At 51.0% G+C, this 13,469-nt stretch overlaps 1 protein-coding gene across 2 annotated transcripts; it reads right to left on the minus strand.

Moving 5' to 3' along the window:
* Positions 1-6,761: 6,761 nt before the first annotated feature.
* On the minus strand, positions 6,762-12,611 carry RGS16 (regulator of G protein signaling 16). 2 transcript variants are annotated; one of them, XM_035010585.1, is made up of 5 exons: positions 12,363-12,611; positions 11,335-11,445; positions 10,501-10,562; positions 10,049-10,215; positions 6,762-8,651 (listed from the first exon to the last, which is right to left on the minus strand). In XM_035010585.1, the coding sequence occupies exons 1-5, from the start codon at positions 12,404-12,406 to the stop codon at positions 8,430-8,432; spliced, it is 606 nt and encodes a 201-aa protein (XP_034866476.1). In that variant the 5' UTR covers positions 12,407-12,611; the 3' UTR covers positions 6,762-8,429. The 2 variants fall into 2 exon arrangements, with proteins under 2 accessions (XP_034866476.1, XP_034866475.1); XM_035010584.1 differs by having other exon boundaries at positions 10,501-10,565.
* Positions 12,612-13,469: the final 858 nt, after the last annotated feature.

Raw genomic sequence — 13,469 nt, forward strand, 5'->3', positions numbered from 1 at the left:
CGGAAAGTAGAGCCACCCGCCCCGGAGCCCACAGCGCATTTAACCCTTGGCAGGACCGCGAGGCCTCCGCTCTGACCGCAGAGGGCCCATCCGACGGCCCACACCGAGCCGAGCCCGCTTCGTCTTTACCACGTTATTCCAAATCCCCTATTGAGGGAAATGAGTGGTAAAGAAACATTTATTGAGCACCGACTGGGTGCGGGGGCCCCCTGACCATTGCTTCACAAGTGACATGACCCCGGTTAACCCCTGACAACCCTGATGATGAATCTGAGGCTCAGAGAAGCTACATAAACCCAGAGCCCAAGCTCCCTCACTCATCTGGGCACACTCAACTCACTCATTGCCTGGAGGCCCTGAGCACCCCCCCTCCCCTTCCCCAGAAGGGCACCAGTCTGGCAGTCTAAAGACTTGGTCCTGCAGCCAGTGCTGGGGCCCTTTAGGGGAGTGAACTCAGGTCGGTGGATGGTTTAACCATGTGAAGTCTCAGTTCTCTCGTGTAACATGGTTTTTAAGATTCCTTTCTGCTCTAGAAGTTCTGTTCTTGCCACTTTCCTAGCACTGAGATGCATACTGTGTACTGAACGCTGCAGTGGGAAATATTCCTGTCCTCAAGGAATAGCCAGTCTTGCTGGGGAGACCAACTCCTGCCTATCTTGAACCAGGAGAATCAAGAAGGGGTGGCCCAAGAGACATGTAAAGTATGACAACTGTTCTGGTACAGGAGACTTCAGTCTGCCCACAGAGACCCCAGGCACGAGGCTGAGTCCAGAGCTCCAGCCTCTGAAGAAGGAGCCACCACCAAGAGCACAGGCAAGCAGGCTCAGGAGTGGGTGGGAAACCAAGGGGGAGGACATGCAGAGAGACGCCTAGGCCAAGGCCAAGGCTAAAGATAAGGATGTCTCCCTCCATCCCTTTGGCTTCCCGTTTCCACACACAGCATGTTAGATATTGGGACACGGTATCTCACCCTTCCCTTCTTTGGACCTTCTTTGCATTTGACTTATCAGAAGCTCCTCTTCTTCAATCTTGGCAAGAAGACAATGGGGTCAAATTGAATCAGATATATTACTAATGTTCTCACAGCTTCATCACAATTTTGCTGATTAAATCCAGATATTCCTGCTTTCCTTTGACTCTAGTAAACATTCATCTTAGCTATTCTGTGACTTGTTAAGAATAAAATAAAAAGATGAGGAAGTAGAGGTGTGGCTAAAATAGGAAATTAAAATTTGCAAACAAAACAAACAAACAAAAATGCTCAGGACCCAAGTGATCATAAAGCAGAATTCCAAAGGAATAAACAAAGGAGTAGCAAGAAATGTGGGCAAGGCCAAACAGCTGGTATGGCTAGAAACTCCCTAGCACTTGTGAGTGAATGAAGGCTCTTGCCAGGGCATTCCATGCCCATGGGCAGGAGCAGGAAATGGCAAGACTCTTGCTAGCAGATGTCAAGGCATTAAGTCTCCAGAATGCTTCAGAGCAAGGACTCTAGTATCAGATTACCTCGCTTCAAATCTAGACTCTCCCACTGTGTGTGATAGAATAATTACAAAAAGTAGCCACATTTTTTTTCAACCCTCCCTCTACCCGTGCCCTTTACAATTTAACTTCATATCTTTTCCTCATTAAGTACTTTCATTACTCCCCTCTTTGACTCTGGGCTGGGCACCCTGCCACCATATGAAGATGCCTGGACTAGCCTGATGGGTGATAAGAGAGACACAAGGCCCAGACACCACCATTGCCCAAGCCAACAACCAGCCAATCCTTAGATATATGACTCGGGCCAACCTAGACCAGCCAGCTCTCACCAGCCCACCAGTGGATCACAGACACAAGAACAAGCCAGTTGAGACTGGCTGAGCCAGGCCCAGAGAAGCAGAAGTGCCTAGCTGACCCACAGACTCATGAGCAATAATAAATGCTTATTATTTCAAGCCAGAGTTTTGGAATGGTTTGTGATACAGCAATAGCTCACTAATAGAGCCCCCAGCTAACTCTCTGAATTTGGGCAATTTCCTTAAACCTTCCAGCCTTTGGTTGCTACGTCTGCAATATGGTGATATCAAATAATAACATACGTTACCTCACAGGAATATGGTGAGGATTACAGAAATGGATATGTGAAGCACTTGGAATAGTGCCTATCGCACATATGTAGCTATAATTTGTGGATTATAATCTGTGGAGCACTGTGCTGAATATTTTCCATAAATTTTCTCATTCTGTCATCACAAAAGTCCTTTGAAGCCAGTCCTATTTCTTATTCACAGGTTACAGGAAAAAGTGAGTCTATGAGAAATCCAGTAATGTGCTGAAGATCGCTCGGCTGATCAGTAGCGGATGTGGGACTGAATTCAGAGCCTGCTATCTAAAGCTTGATTGTGAAACCGCCCCTTGGTACCGGCAGGATGGAGTAAGTTAAGACAATGATACTCTCCAGCACAGAACTCTCTCTTAAGTGGGGGCCCAAATTATAATCCAAATAAAGGATTAATCCACGCGTTATCACTTTTCTCAAAGTTTAAATCAAATCCTTGTCTAGGTTGGTGACCAAAGCTTGGGAATCACCAACACCGTAAGTCAAGAGGTATCTTTTCTAAATGATGGAGATTCAAACTGTTAGCTCCATCTAGCAGCTAACGGCATTACATCCCTCACCCTTGGGATCTCTCCTCCGTTATTTAAATTTCAAATCTTTCTTTTCTTCCCTAAAGCAATTTGAAGAGCTGGACCAATTTAAAAGTTTCAGTGAAAGGGAATTATCTTGAGATCAGCCCTTAATATGCCCTGAACACCTTTCTCTCTTTACCTAAGAGCTTCAGTTTCTAAAGTTAATTTAGCCCTATTGACTAAAGAAAATCTTGTTTTAAACCCTATACCCACTGGTTGTCTTAACAGTTATGCTAATTATTCGCATTTATATTAAACGTTCACATATTTAATAAAATGCATTAGTAAACAAAACTATAAATTATATCTCTTGGATATCATTCCAAAGGAAGGAGCCAAACAAAATAGGACCAAAGTCAAGCAATACCAGGGAAAAAGTTTGCCTTTCCTGGTATGGACACAGGGGGGTGAAGGATGGGCCAGAGTTGCCGGGGGTCGGGGGGGGGGGAGTGGCTTCGAGTCATGTGGGAGCAACAGCAGCGATTTGGAAGGAGCGCTAGCTGACCCGGGTTTGAGGGAGTTGATGAATGGCTCAAGCCTTGATTTCCTCACTTGAAATTCTGTAATGCTCTGCACATCAGATGATATATAATAGTGAAACAGCTGTACTGTTCTTGAAAGAAACGTAGACTTGGACTCTGGTTCTTCCATTCTATTCAAGAAGTCAATGCAAGATTACTGACGGCTGCCTACTGTGTACAAGGCACTGTGCTAAGTACTAGGAATCAGATAATAATAATAATAATAGTAACTAATATTCATGGGACAATAACACTGTGCCAAACACTTACTTCATTCAATGTCTCCTCTGAGGGTTCACTCTTCTATCTTCATTTTACTGATGAGTGAACAACCCTAATAACTTCCTAAGTCATACAGAGAATGAGCCAGGATTCCAACCCAAATATTTTGATTCCACGGCCAGGGCTGTGAACAGCTTTGCTGCAGTCTGTTCGGTGCCATCTTATCAAGGTAGATAATATGACTTCTGGCCACAAAGAGACCAGTGTAGGGGGAGGAAAACAAGAAGTGTGGACGGCAAAGTCAAAAGAGTGTGTCCTAGAATCATGGACATGGGTGAGATTAACTCTGCGCAGTAGACATCTGGGAAGGCTTCACGGAGGAGGTGATGCTTTTGCTGGATTTAGAGGAGGGCATTCCCCTCCTCACCACCCCCCAGTTAAAAAATAAGAGGAAGAGGAAGAGGCCATTCCAAGCAGAGAGAACAGCGTGTGCCTAGAGGCCATCTGGGCAGGAGACAGCTCAGGAGAGGGACTTGGGTCAGCTCAGAGTGAGCCTCAGTTGCCGTGGTCAGATCTGGACTTTCTCTTGGGAGGCAAAGGGGAGCCATCAAAGGGGTTTGAGTGCAGCCACAACCTGCTCAGATCTGTGCTTTAGGGATGAAGACTAGCAGCGTGGGCAACGAGTGGGAGAGGCCGGGAGAGGGAGACCAGGTGGAAAGCTGTCTTTATAGCTCGGGCCAGAGAGGGCGCAAGGCTCCGCTAAGGAAGTCTCGGTGAGCCTGGGGAGGAGAAGCTGGACTCAACCCATTTCCAAGACTGGATGAGATGACATGTAGAAGAGATGGAGAAGCCTGAACTTGGGTGGCCAGTGCCTCTGTGTATCAAGGTCAGAGAAACGGAAGGCGGTGCGTATCTGTTGGGGACGATGATGACCCTGGTTTCAAATGTGTTGTGTGAAGACCCTGCAGGACATAGTTGTAATCTGAACTTTCCTCCGGCTGGATTTGAAACTAATCATTAACTCAAGAGCCATTTGCTGAAAGCTTAGCTGCAAGGGCCTGGGGAGAAAAAGACCTGCCTAGTCCCAGGAGCTTGCCATCAGGGGCAGAGAGGTAGAAAGCAGGGATCCAAGTGCTCCAGTTCAGGTGGGCATCAGCAGCAGTGGTACATGAAGGAGAGGCATCCATAATCAGACCCAAAGGCTCAGGCAAGTCTCCCCAGAAAGATCCTTGAGTTGGCCCTTGGAAGATGCCTCCCTAGCTGATTAAGGAGGTGGAGGGCAGCGATGAGAGCAGGGGACACAGCAGGGAGGTGGTCCAGGAAGGTTGGAAAGTTGAGACAGTAACAGCGAATCTGGGACCCGGGACAGATCCGTTTTCAAGGGACAGGGGAGAGAGTAGCGAGGGAGGCCTGGGAGGCCAGCCACAGGCTATTTAGGAAATGCTTTCCCTGCTGAGCCAAAGCCTAGAGTGCTCGGGGAGGAGGCAGAGCTGGGGAGTCCAAAGATATCAGAGCCACTTGCTAGCAGCGTGATCTTCAGGAAATCCCTTAAACTCTCAGTGAAGCATTAGAGCATGGGACTGTTTTGAGCCTGACACCTGGGACATGTCAAAGGTCAGCAAAGAGCAGTTCTCCTCTCTAATGTGGACCTACCACCTTCAGCCACACCACGGAAGCCAAGACCACTTTTTATGTGAAGGGGGATGGGAACGAGCCTTGAGGATGGTCTCACTGGACTGTGGGGCCCACCAGCACGCACCCCCGCCACTGGATGTCCATCGTCCCCATTCATTTCTCTATCACTCGCTGATTACACCTGCTTTTTCCTACTGGCTGCCCACATTGCTTCAAAAAGCACACATTGGTGCCCTTGTCTAACCATAGTCAGACTCCCCACCCACTATTAAATAAATGAGGTTACTTTCTGTTGAAAGTACAGTTACTGCTTTTGGTTTTCTGCCAGGCACAAGTGATGCATTCAAATGCATGTAAAAAGGCAAAAAGAAGGAAAGGAAGGAAGGAAAAGAGGACAATGTGAATACCTCCCCGCCTCCCTGGGTACCCAGCTTTCTTCTTCCCTCATCAATCTCCACACCCATCTCTTGCACACCGGATATGCCCCCCAATGGTATAACTGGGCTGCCCTCGCATCTCCATCTCCGCTGCTCTCTCTGGCCAGCTGCCCGGGGTCTGTTCCTTACCCCACGAGCCTCAGTCCCCTGAATCACAGGCTAACATACCTACCTCATGGAGCTGGTGGAAGGACTTCATGAGATCGGGGCCTGCCACAGCATCTGATCCAATCTTCCTTCTCAGGCCCCTCAATCCTGAATTCCTCCTGGAGTTGCCCACAGAACCCTCCCTTAGACCTGGGCTTAGAGTGTGAATCCACCAGGTTTTCTACCCGCCATCCCTGGAGTCTGGTCACTTACTCAGACTAACAATAGGGGAGAAATAAAAGCCAATAGAAGGTCCAGATCTGTGTACAAACAGGTAATTCAAGAAAAGTGCTTGGGAAGATGGCAGTAGGAAGACCCTGAGCTCACCCCGTCCCACATTTTTAACTAGATATTGTCCACCTCCAAGTCAATAAACCAGAGTACAAACAGATAATTCAATAGAAAAGGAATTTTTAAATAGTGGTAAGGGGGGGGAGGGGAGAGGATCTGTAGCGTAAGAAAGGCTATTGGCGAAGGAAGAGCAGATATGATCCTTGCAAACCTACCCCCAGATTGTTTCAAGCCCAGCTCAAACCTCTTGCTCCCTCAGCCCATGGAATAGAGCAGCCTCACATACAGAGTGGCTTCTCATAGCTCATCTCAGAGACTTCTATGAAATTATTTGCAAAATACTAATGCTTGGAATTTATATGAAATTCTAATGCAAATTAAAAATGGGCAAAAGTGAATATGCCCCGAAAGCCACCATCTAACTGATCACCTGTGGCTACTGGACCAAGGGGAGCCTCCCCTTGTGTTGTGAGAGGCCAAGTTGGGAATGGTTCACTCTGGGCGAAGGACATGGGCTCTCTGATGACAGCAGGCGGACTGGGTCCCATGGACACAACAGTCCGACGCAAGTTGGGGCCATCATCGGCTACAGGAAGTTACCAATCTTGGTGACCACCCTCAGCACATATCCCCTTTTCATCAACCCTGCCAGTCACCAGGCAGACATGGGTCTTTCACTTGGGCCTCTGCCCGGGACCCAAGAGCTGTCCCATGCCCCATGCGCGGGGAGGGATCGCCTGGGGAGGGGAGGGCGGGGGGCAGCTCCGCCCCCAGGCTTTCCCGGGCCCCTCCCCTCCCTCAGCCAGACCACACAGCCCTTACAGACGGGATCTCATATTTGGGTTTTATTTTTATTTTACAAGAATATAACATGCTGAAACAGGGAAACAAGGATAAAGTACATCATTCCTATCCAGGAAACCAGCTCCATTGTCAACAATAAATAAATATTTAAACGGTGAGGAGCCCCTGACAGGCGCTCAGAGGTTCCCAGCACATTCAGAGGTAGAGTCTGGTGGAGAGGGAGACAGTTGGGTGACCAGCCCCTGCTGAGATTCTCCAGCAGAGGCAAACTGAAATTACAATAATAAATAACAGTAGCAACAACACAACAGTAATAAAAATACTATGCTATGACAATGGTCACAAAACCAACAACAAATTATACTTAAATAATTTTCTCCTGGAGGAGCTCATAGTGCAGAGAGAACAATGTTGCTTTTCTTGGGGCAGAAGGGGGCCGCCTGGTTCATTCACCTCCTGGGCCTGGGCTCGTGCCGAAGTCCCAACACAAAAATGTGTGTCTGGTGTTGCCCTGAGGTGACAAGCAGGTTCTGATTTCCCCCAGTCCTGCTCTTCCAAGCAGCCTCTCTCTCCAGCTGCACCCCCGGCTTCTGTCTTCCAAGGGCCATCGTGGTCCCTGGTCCAACTTCTCCCCATACTCCGGTAAGTGCACCTCACATCCACAGGAAAGAAACATAAGGTTCCCCTTCCATTCTAGGCATCTTTTTCCTTGTTCTCACACCCACAAAAAATACTGGCTTGATTTCAACGGAACTTTTGGGAACTGCCAAGAGATGTCTTAGGATCCTTTTCTCCCTCGTTCCACACTGCAGAGCGTAAGAACTCATTGAGAGGCCCCACACCTTCCTCCTCATGGGCCCTACGGTCCAGGGCAGCCCGGGGCCGAGGGAGGGCACACCCCCGCAACAGGCCCTCGCGGGCCCTGCCCACAGGTGGACCTTGCTGCCAGCACAGGTTCGGGGACCGCCTGCAAAGGTCACCAAGAGCACCAAGATCAATTTCACAGGAGCAAGATGGCCCCTTTTCCAGGCTCTCTACTGATGTGGGAAAGAAGGGGCTCCCAAGGCCAGCTTTTGGGGTATAAAAAAGAAATCTCATTTTGGGCAAGGGTCAAATTGGTTCTCTGGCCTTGAGAAGACCGTGAGGCCGGGCACAGGAATGGGAAGAAGTGCAAGCTAAGGGGGCCCTGGGCAGCCCAGGGGCAGGTGAGGAGGACAGAGTGGGAAGGCACCGCATCCACAGCTCCCTTCTGGGCCTGACAGCCTGGGAACTAGGGAAACAGGACGCCATCTGAGCCAGCTCCTCACCAGGCAGAAGAGCTGATCTGGTTGTCTTGCTCTGTCTCATTTTCAAGTTTCCTTTATCTGTGTTTCCCAAACCACCCCGGAATGTTTCTTGCCCCGTGGAAAACGATAAGAGCCAATAGTAAATCCTTCGCCACCTTCCCTTTCCCCGGAGAGCCCCACACAACCTTCCCCTTCGGCCCATATGTGCCGGTCCTGGAAGGGGAGGTGGGGGGGGACCCTCTCATGCATGGAATCCAGTCCCACAGTATCTGGAGGAGAGGGGGCTTCCAAAACAGGCTACCAGATGGGCGTCCTCCTTCACTGTCCTCTCGCGCTTGCTTGGTAGAATCTGCCCCAGGGATGGGTGACCCCACCTCTCCTCCCGGCTGGCTCCCTCACTGCCATGAGGCTCAAGTGTGCAAGGGCTCTGCGGGGCCGCAGCTGGCTGGAGAGGCAGAGGTGGCCGAGGCTTGGGCTGCCAGGTCCCGGTAAGCAGGGGACTTCAGGAAGCGTGGATAGGAGTCCTTCTCCATCAGGGTGCGAGTCTTCCCCTGAGCCACGTCGAAGCATGTGGCCGTGACAGCCTGCAGGTTCATCCTGGTCAGCTCCCTGGTCTCGTGGTCTATGTTCACCTGTGGGAAGGAAGGCAAGCACATGGGTGAGGGGAGGGTGGACCAGGCAAGGGGTCCAGCAGGCCGGGGGGGGGGCGGGGAAGAGGGCTGACTGGCAGGATTCTGAACTAGGAACCTGGGGTCTCCTGAGTTGACCATTAACTGGCTTTTCAACTCTGGGCCTGTTTGCGCATCAGACCCAGGGTCTGCCCTCCAAAAGTTATCAAGCATACAAATCTAATGCCTTTTCATCTCTGCCTTGGGACAGTCCTGGTTCAGATCGCCATCACCTCTCTCCTCAGGTTAGTGCCAGAGCCTGCTAACTGCTCTCTCTCTCCTCAACCCTCACTCCTGTGGTCTGTTCTCCAGCCAGCGGCTAGAGTGAGCCTTTGAAAACTCAAGTCAGTTTGCCAGCAGTAGGGTCGTCCTCCCATGTCACTCAAAGGAAAAGCCAGCGCACGTGCTGGGCCCACATCTGGCACCCTGCCACTCACTGGTCCGACCTCCTCTCCTAGTCTGCCTCCCTCACTCTCCGTGCTCCACTCGGGCCCACTCCCTGCTGGGTTTGCACTTGCCATTTCCTGTGTTGGAATGTTTAGACGGGAGGGAAGTGTTCATCTGTCACCTTATGGGACAGACCACCCCTCACTTCCCTTTGTAAAGCAAAAAGACTTCAAGTCCACCCACCCAATACTCCGGTGCTCCCTTTCAAAACCTGCTTTGCTTGGATCAGAATACGCACCATTCCCTGACATGTATTTACTCATTTAATCGGTTATTGTCATCTTCTCTCATTAGGGTAGAGACTTTTTGTCCCTGCTATGTCCCCAATGACTATAACCGTGCCTTGCATGTAATTGGTGCTCAATAAATCTTTATGGAATAACATGGAAAAAATTCAAGTGCTCAGAAAATACAATACAGCGTAGGATACAAAAGCAAGGCATTACTAGTCTCTCTCCACAAGGTGGCCCCACTCACTTTAGCAAATGCTGGTGGCCCCCCGCGGAGACCTGAGGGCAGGTGCAAAACCTCACCGCCCATGGACCAGCCAGCCTGAGGCAGGTCAGCCAGGGGACTGAACTGGGTCACACAAGGTCCCCAGGTTGCCCTGTCTCCACACTCGTGTGTTTTGAGCCTCTAAAAAGGCCTTAGCTTGCAAAAGTGGGTATGAACAGAAGCCACACCACCTGCCAAGCCCTCTAGCCCCATCAGCGAGACTGAGGGTAAGGGCACCAGGAGCAGCAGAGCGCCTGGGTTTCCTAGTCTCCGGCCCCAGAAGCCCATGCAGCCCCATGCCAAAGAAGATCACTCTCTAAACTCAACCCTCCCCCTGCTGGACAGCCCCCAGCCCCAATCCTCAGTGGGGAAGGAGCAGGCACAGCAGCAGGATCCCCAGAACATGCTGAGGCTCTGACCTCTTTGGGGGCTTCACGGCAGATAAATTCCTCAAAGATCTTGTGAGCCCGGGAGGCCAGCTTGGTAGCTGACCGGAGCTTCTTGAACTCCTCACAGGCCAGCCAGAACTCCAGGTTCTCCTCACTGAACTCCGTCTTCAGGAAAGCGTGGAAGGCGGCCACTCCATCTGGGGTTGAGGGAAGAGAGGGAGAGACAGGTCAGACAGCAGGACAGCGGGGGAATAAAAGGAGAAAGACAGCAATTGTAGTTAATGGCTCTATTTTTAGGATGTAATTTCCTTGAACAAGGACCTGCCTTTGTATTCTGAACAGAGCCTGGCACACTAGGGGATCATTATTATTATTACTACGACTATTATTTTGCCCACGCTTTTCAGCATCCCTCAGGCTGGCTCTAAGCACATGGGGACACATGTGCCATCCACAGACCGACACAACAGGGTCCTACTCACTTTTACTGCTCAGTAGCAAGTCAAATGATTCTTTCCACTCCAGCACATCTTCTGAGAAATTTCTGCTAAAAAAAAAAAAAAAAAGCCAAGATTTTAATTAAAAAAAAAAAAAAAAACCAACACACTAATGCATAGCATAAATCCTAGCCAGAACTCTGATGGAAGTTGTATAATTCACACAAAGATTTGCTCGGTGATTATTGGAGCTGCCTCCTCAAACTCTTAGTTGAGGCTACAGGTATTTTTCTAGAGGAAAGTTCAGTAATAAGAAACCAGAGCCAGGAACCTTCTGGCCCTCAGTAAGTAACTCTAAGATGGTCTCTTCACTGTCCAAAATTGTTTCTGTTCCTCTGACTCTGAGCTTTGTTTTCTACACTCCCCCCATGGCAATAAGGGCCTCGGGAATAGAGATTAAGTCTACCCATAACCCCAGACGCTAGAGCAGCTCCTCACACCCCTGATGTTCAATATGAAAGGGCTCGTAGGCAAAGTGCATGTTAATGGAAGAAGAGTCATTGACTGAAAAGCCTCAAGTGTTCTTAGACCCTGTCCTAGCCCTGGTTGCACAGACGATGACATCTCCAGGTGGGACAGGCTGGTAACTGGACATTCCGACCCTGATACACACAGCTGTTGGTGGCCTCCGAGCCCTGGAGCCAGCTACCCAGTCACCCACAGCAGACCAGCAGGAATCTTCACTAAAATCTCCAGGAAGGGGTCATCACGGCCCACCCTAGCGCGTCCTAATTTCTCCTTGTATTTTCTCTCTTACGGCTCTTTTCCTAAATCTGGCTCCCTCCCCTCCAGGGCCCTAGGCCAGCTAGTGGGACTTACCCCTCTTTGCTGTGTTTGCTGCTCCACTCGAACTTGCCAACACTCCCAGTGTCAGAGCCCAGCTCTGATTTGTGAAGAAAGATCCCCAGCCGTGTCTTGAACTCTTTGGCTCTGAAAGACAAAGCAGGAACACATAAGGATCCTACATTGGCTCAGCCGGGGCTCAAAGGTTTATGGGGTCCCGAAGAAGAGTTTAGGCTGGTGTCACCCTCATTCCAGCCTCAAGGGTTCCTGGGAATCTTCTGCTGTTCCCAGGGCTTAAACTCTGCTTGTCTCTTAATATCACCAGGCCAGAAACAGCCCAGAAAGTAATGTCTCAGCTGTTCCTCAGTAGGACTTACACTTTCTGAGTTTAGAGCACAGCACACATGGGCTTTTTCCCACTTAAGTCACGCCGATCTATCTTTGTGCCTGTTGATTAGCAGAAGGCAGTTCAGCACCCTCTAGGCTTATCGTGAGTATTTCTGGAACTGTGTGGAAATTGATTCCTGCTTTCACCTTCTCCACTTTTTCCTTCCCAGCCACCAGCTCCAGCAAGGACTAGAAGTGGTTGAGTAGCTCCCTGGGAAGTGGGGACATCCCTCACTGGTGGACCCAAAAAAACACCTCTCTGCCTTCTCGGGGCCCGGGCAGGCCATGGTCCTAGGTCTGGGCTGTAGAATGAAAACCAAGTGCTGAAGAAACTAGAAAAGGGAGTTCTGCCTGCTGATGCCAATGTGCCCCTCCTGCAGCCGGTCTTCGGCAGGTCCGCTGAGGACTGCCATTTGTCAGAGGATGGGGAATGACAGTAAGCAGGGGTTCCTCTGCTTCCCGTGGTTCTTCCTTCTCCCTTCTGGGACTCTAAGGGAAGCATCTGAAAAGGTGGAACCCAGGTGACTTCCACCTCTCCACTCGAGTCACTAGAGTCCCATTCTCCCGCCGCCCGGTCCCCAAGCCTGCCGCTCCACAACCTAAGGATTGGGGGGGGGGGGGGACTTGGACTTCTTCCAGCGGGCAGCGGGCAAGATCCAGGGACAAGCTCCTCTTACCTCTCCAGGCAGGTGGTGGGGAAGGTGGCCAGGGTTCGGCACATGGCTGCGGGTTCAGGGCAGCACTTCGTGGGGAGGATGGTGACGGACTCCAGTGGTCTCCGCGAACGTGAGGAGGCAGAGGGGCAGGGGCGGCGGCCGGCACTACTCAAGGAGCTTTAGCTTGATCAGGCTGCACGCGCGGACTCGCGGCTACCTCGTCTTTTATTCCCTCGGAGGGAGCGGGGCGGGGCTGAGCGCCGCCGACCAATCGGAGAGCGGGACGGCGCGCGGCTAAGGTGGAGGCGGGGCCCGGGAGCTCGACGGGGCGGGGCGCCCGCAACTTGCACACCGCCTGGCGTACGCGGCTGCCCTCCCCTCCGGGCTGCTCCGGGTGCGGAAGGAGAAGCGGCGGGAAGTCACACGGCCCGAGAAGCGCCCACTCAGTTTAGGAGGAAAAAACCCGTCGGCCTCTAGTAAAATCAGAAAACCAACTCAGCGGTAGCGGGCGGATTTGCGTCGGGGATGACGCGTTGGGGAGGTACACACCATGCGGACCACTCACTGCCTGCGCCTGAACCTGCTCGGTCCTCACGGACGGGAGCAAGGGGTGCAAGCCGCGCAAGGCAACGTGTTGATTATACTGATTACTACCATTTATTGTGCTCCTACCCGAATGCTTCTGGGGCTAAGTAGTAAGCCCTTTACCGCAGCTCCTCATCTCATCTCCTCTCCTCCGTTTCAGAGATGAAGAAACTGAGTCAGAAAGTTAAAGAGACTTACCCAGGATCAGGGGGTTGGAATTAGCAGACAAATGGCCCGGGGTGGGGTGGGGGCGGGGCGGGGCGGGACTCTTTATTGAGCATCTGTGCGCCAGGCATTTTTACTAAGTGTCAGGTTAATTAATTTGCTCAGCGTTACACAGTGTTACGCCAGAATTCAAATACGAATTTACCACGCTTTTTCCACTGCCCTCCCGGCCAAAATTAGAATCCCCACACCTCTGTAAAGTGATGAATGATCCTGGGTTTAAGCAGCAGCTAGTTCAGTGTCCTCATCTCTAAGGTCAAGGTAAGAAGTACCCTCCCTCTCTCCTCACCCTCCCATAAAGGCCCTACAGCACCCTTC

The sequence above is a fragment of the Mirounga leonina genome, unplaced genomic scaffold, assembly GCF_011800145.1.
Source record: "Mirounga leonina isolate KUSES-001 unplaced genomic scaffold, KU_Mleo_1.0 Mir_154, whole genome shotgun sequence".
Taxonomy (NCBI): domain Eukaryota; kingdom Metazoa; phylum Chordata; class Mammalia; order Carnivora; family Phocidae; genus Mirounga; species Mirounga leonina.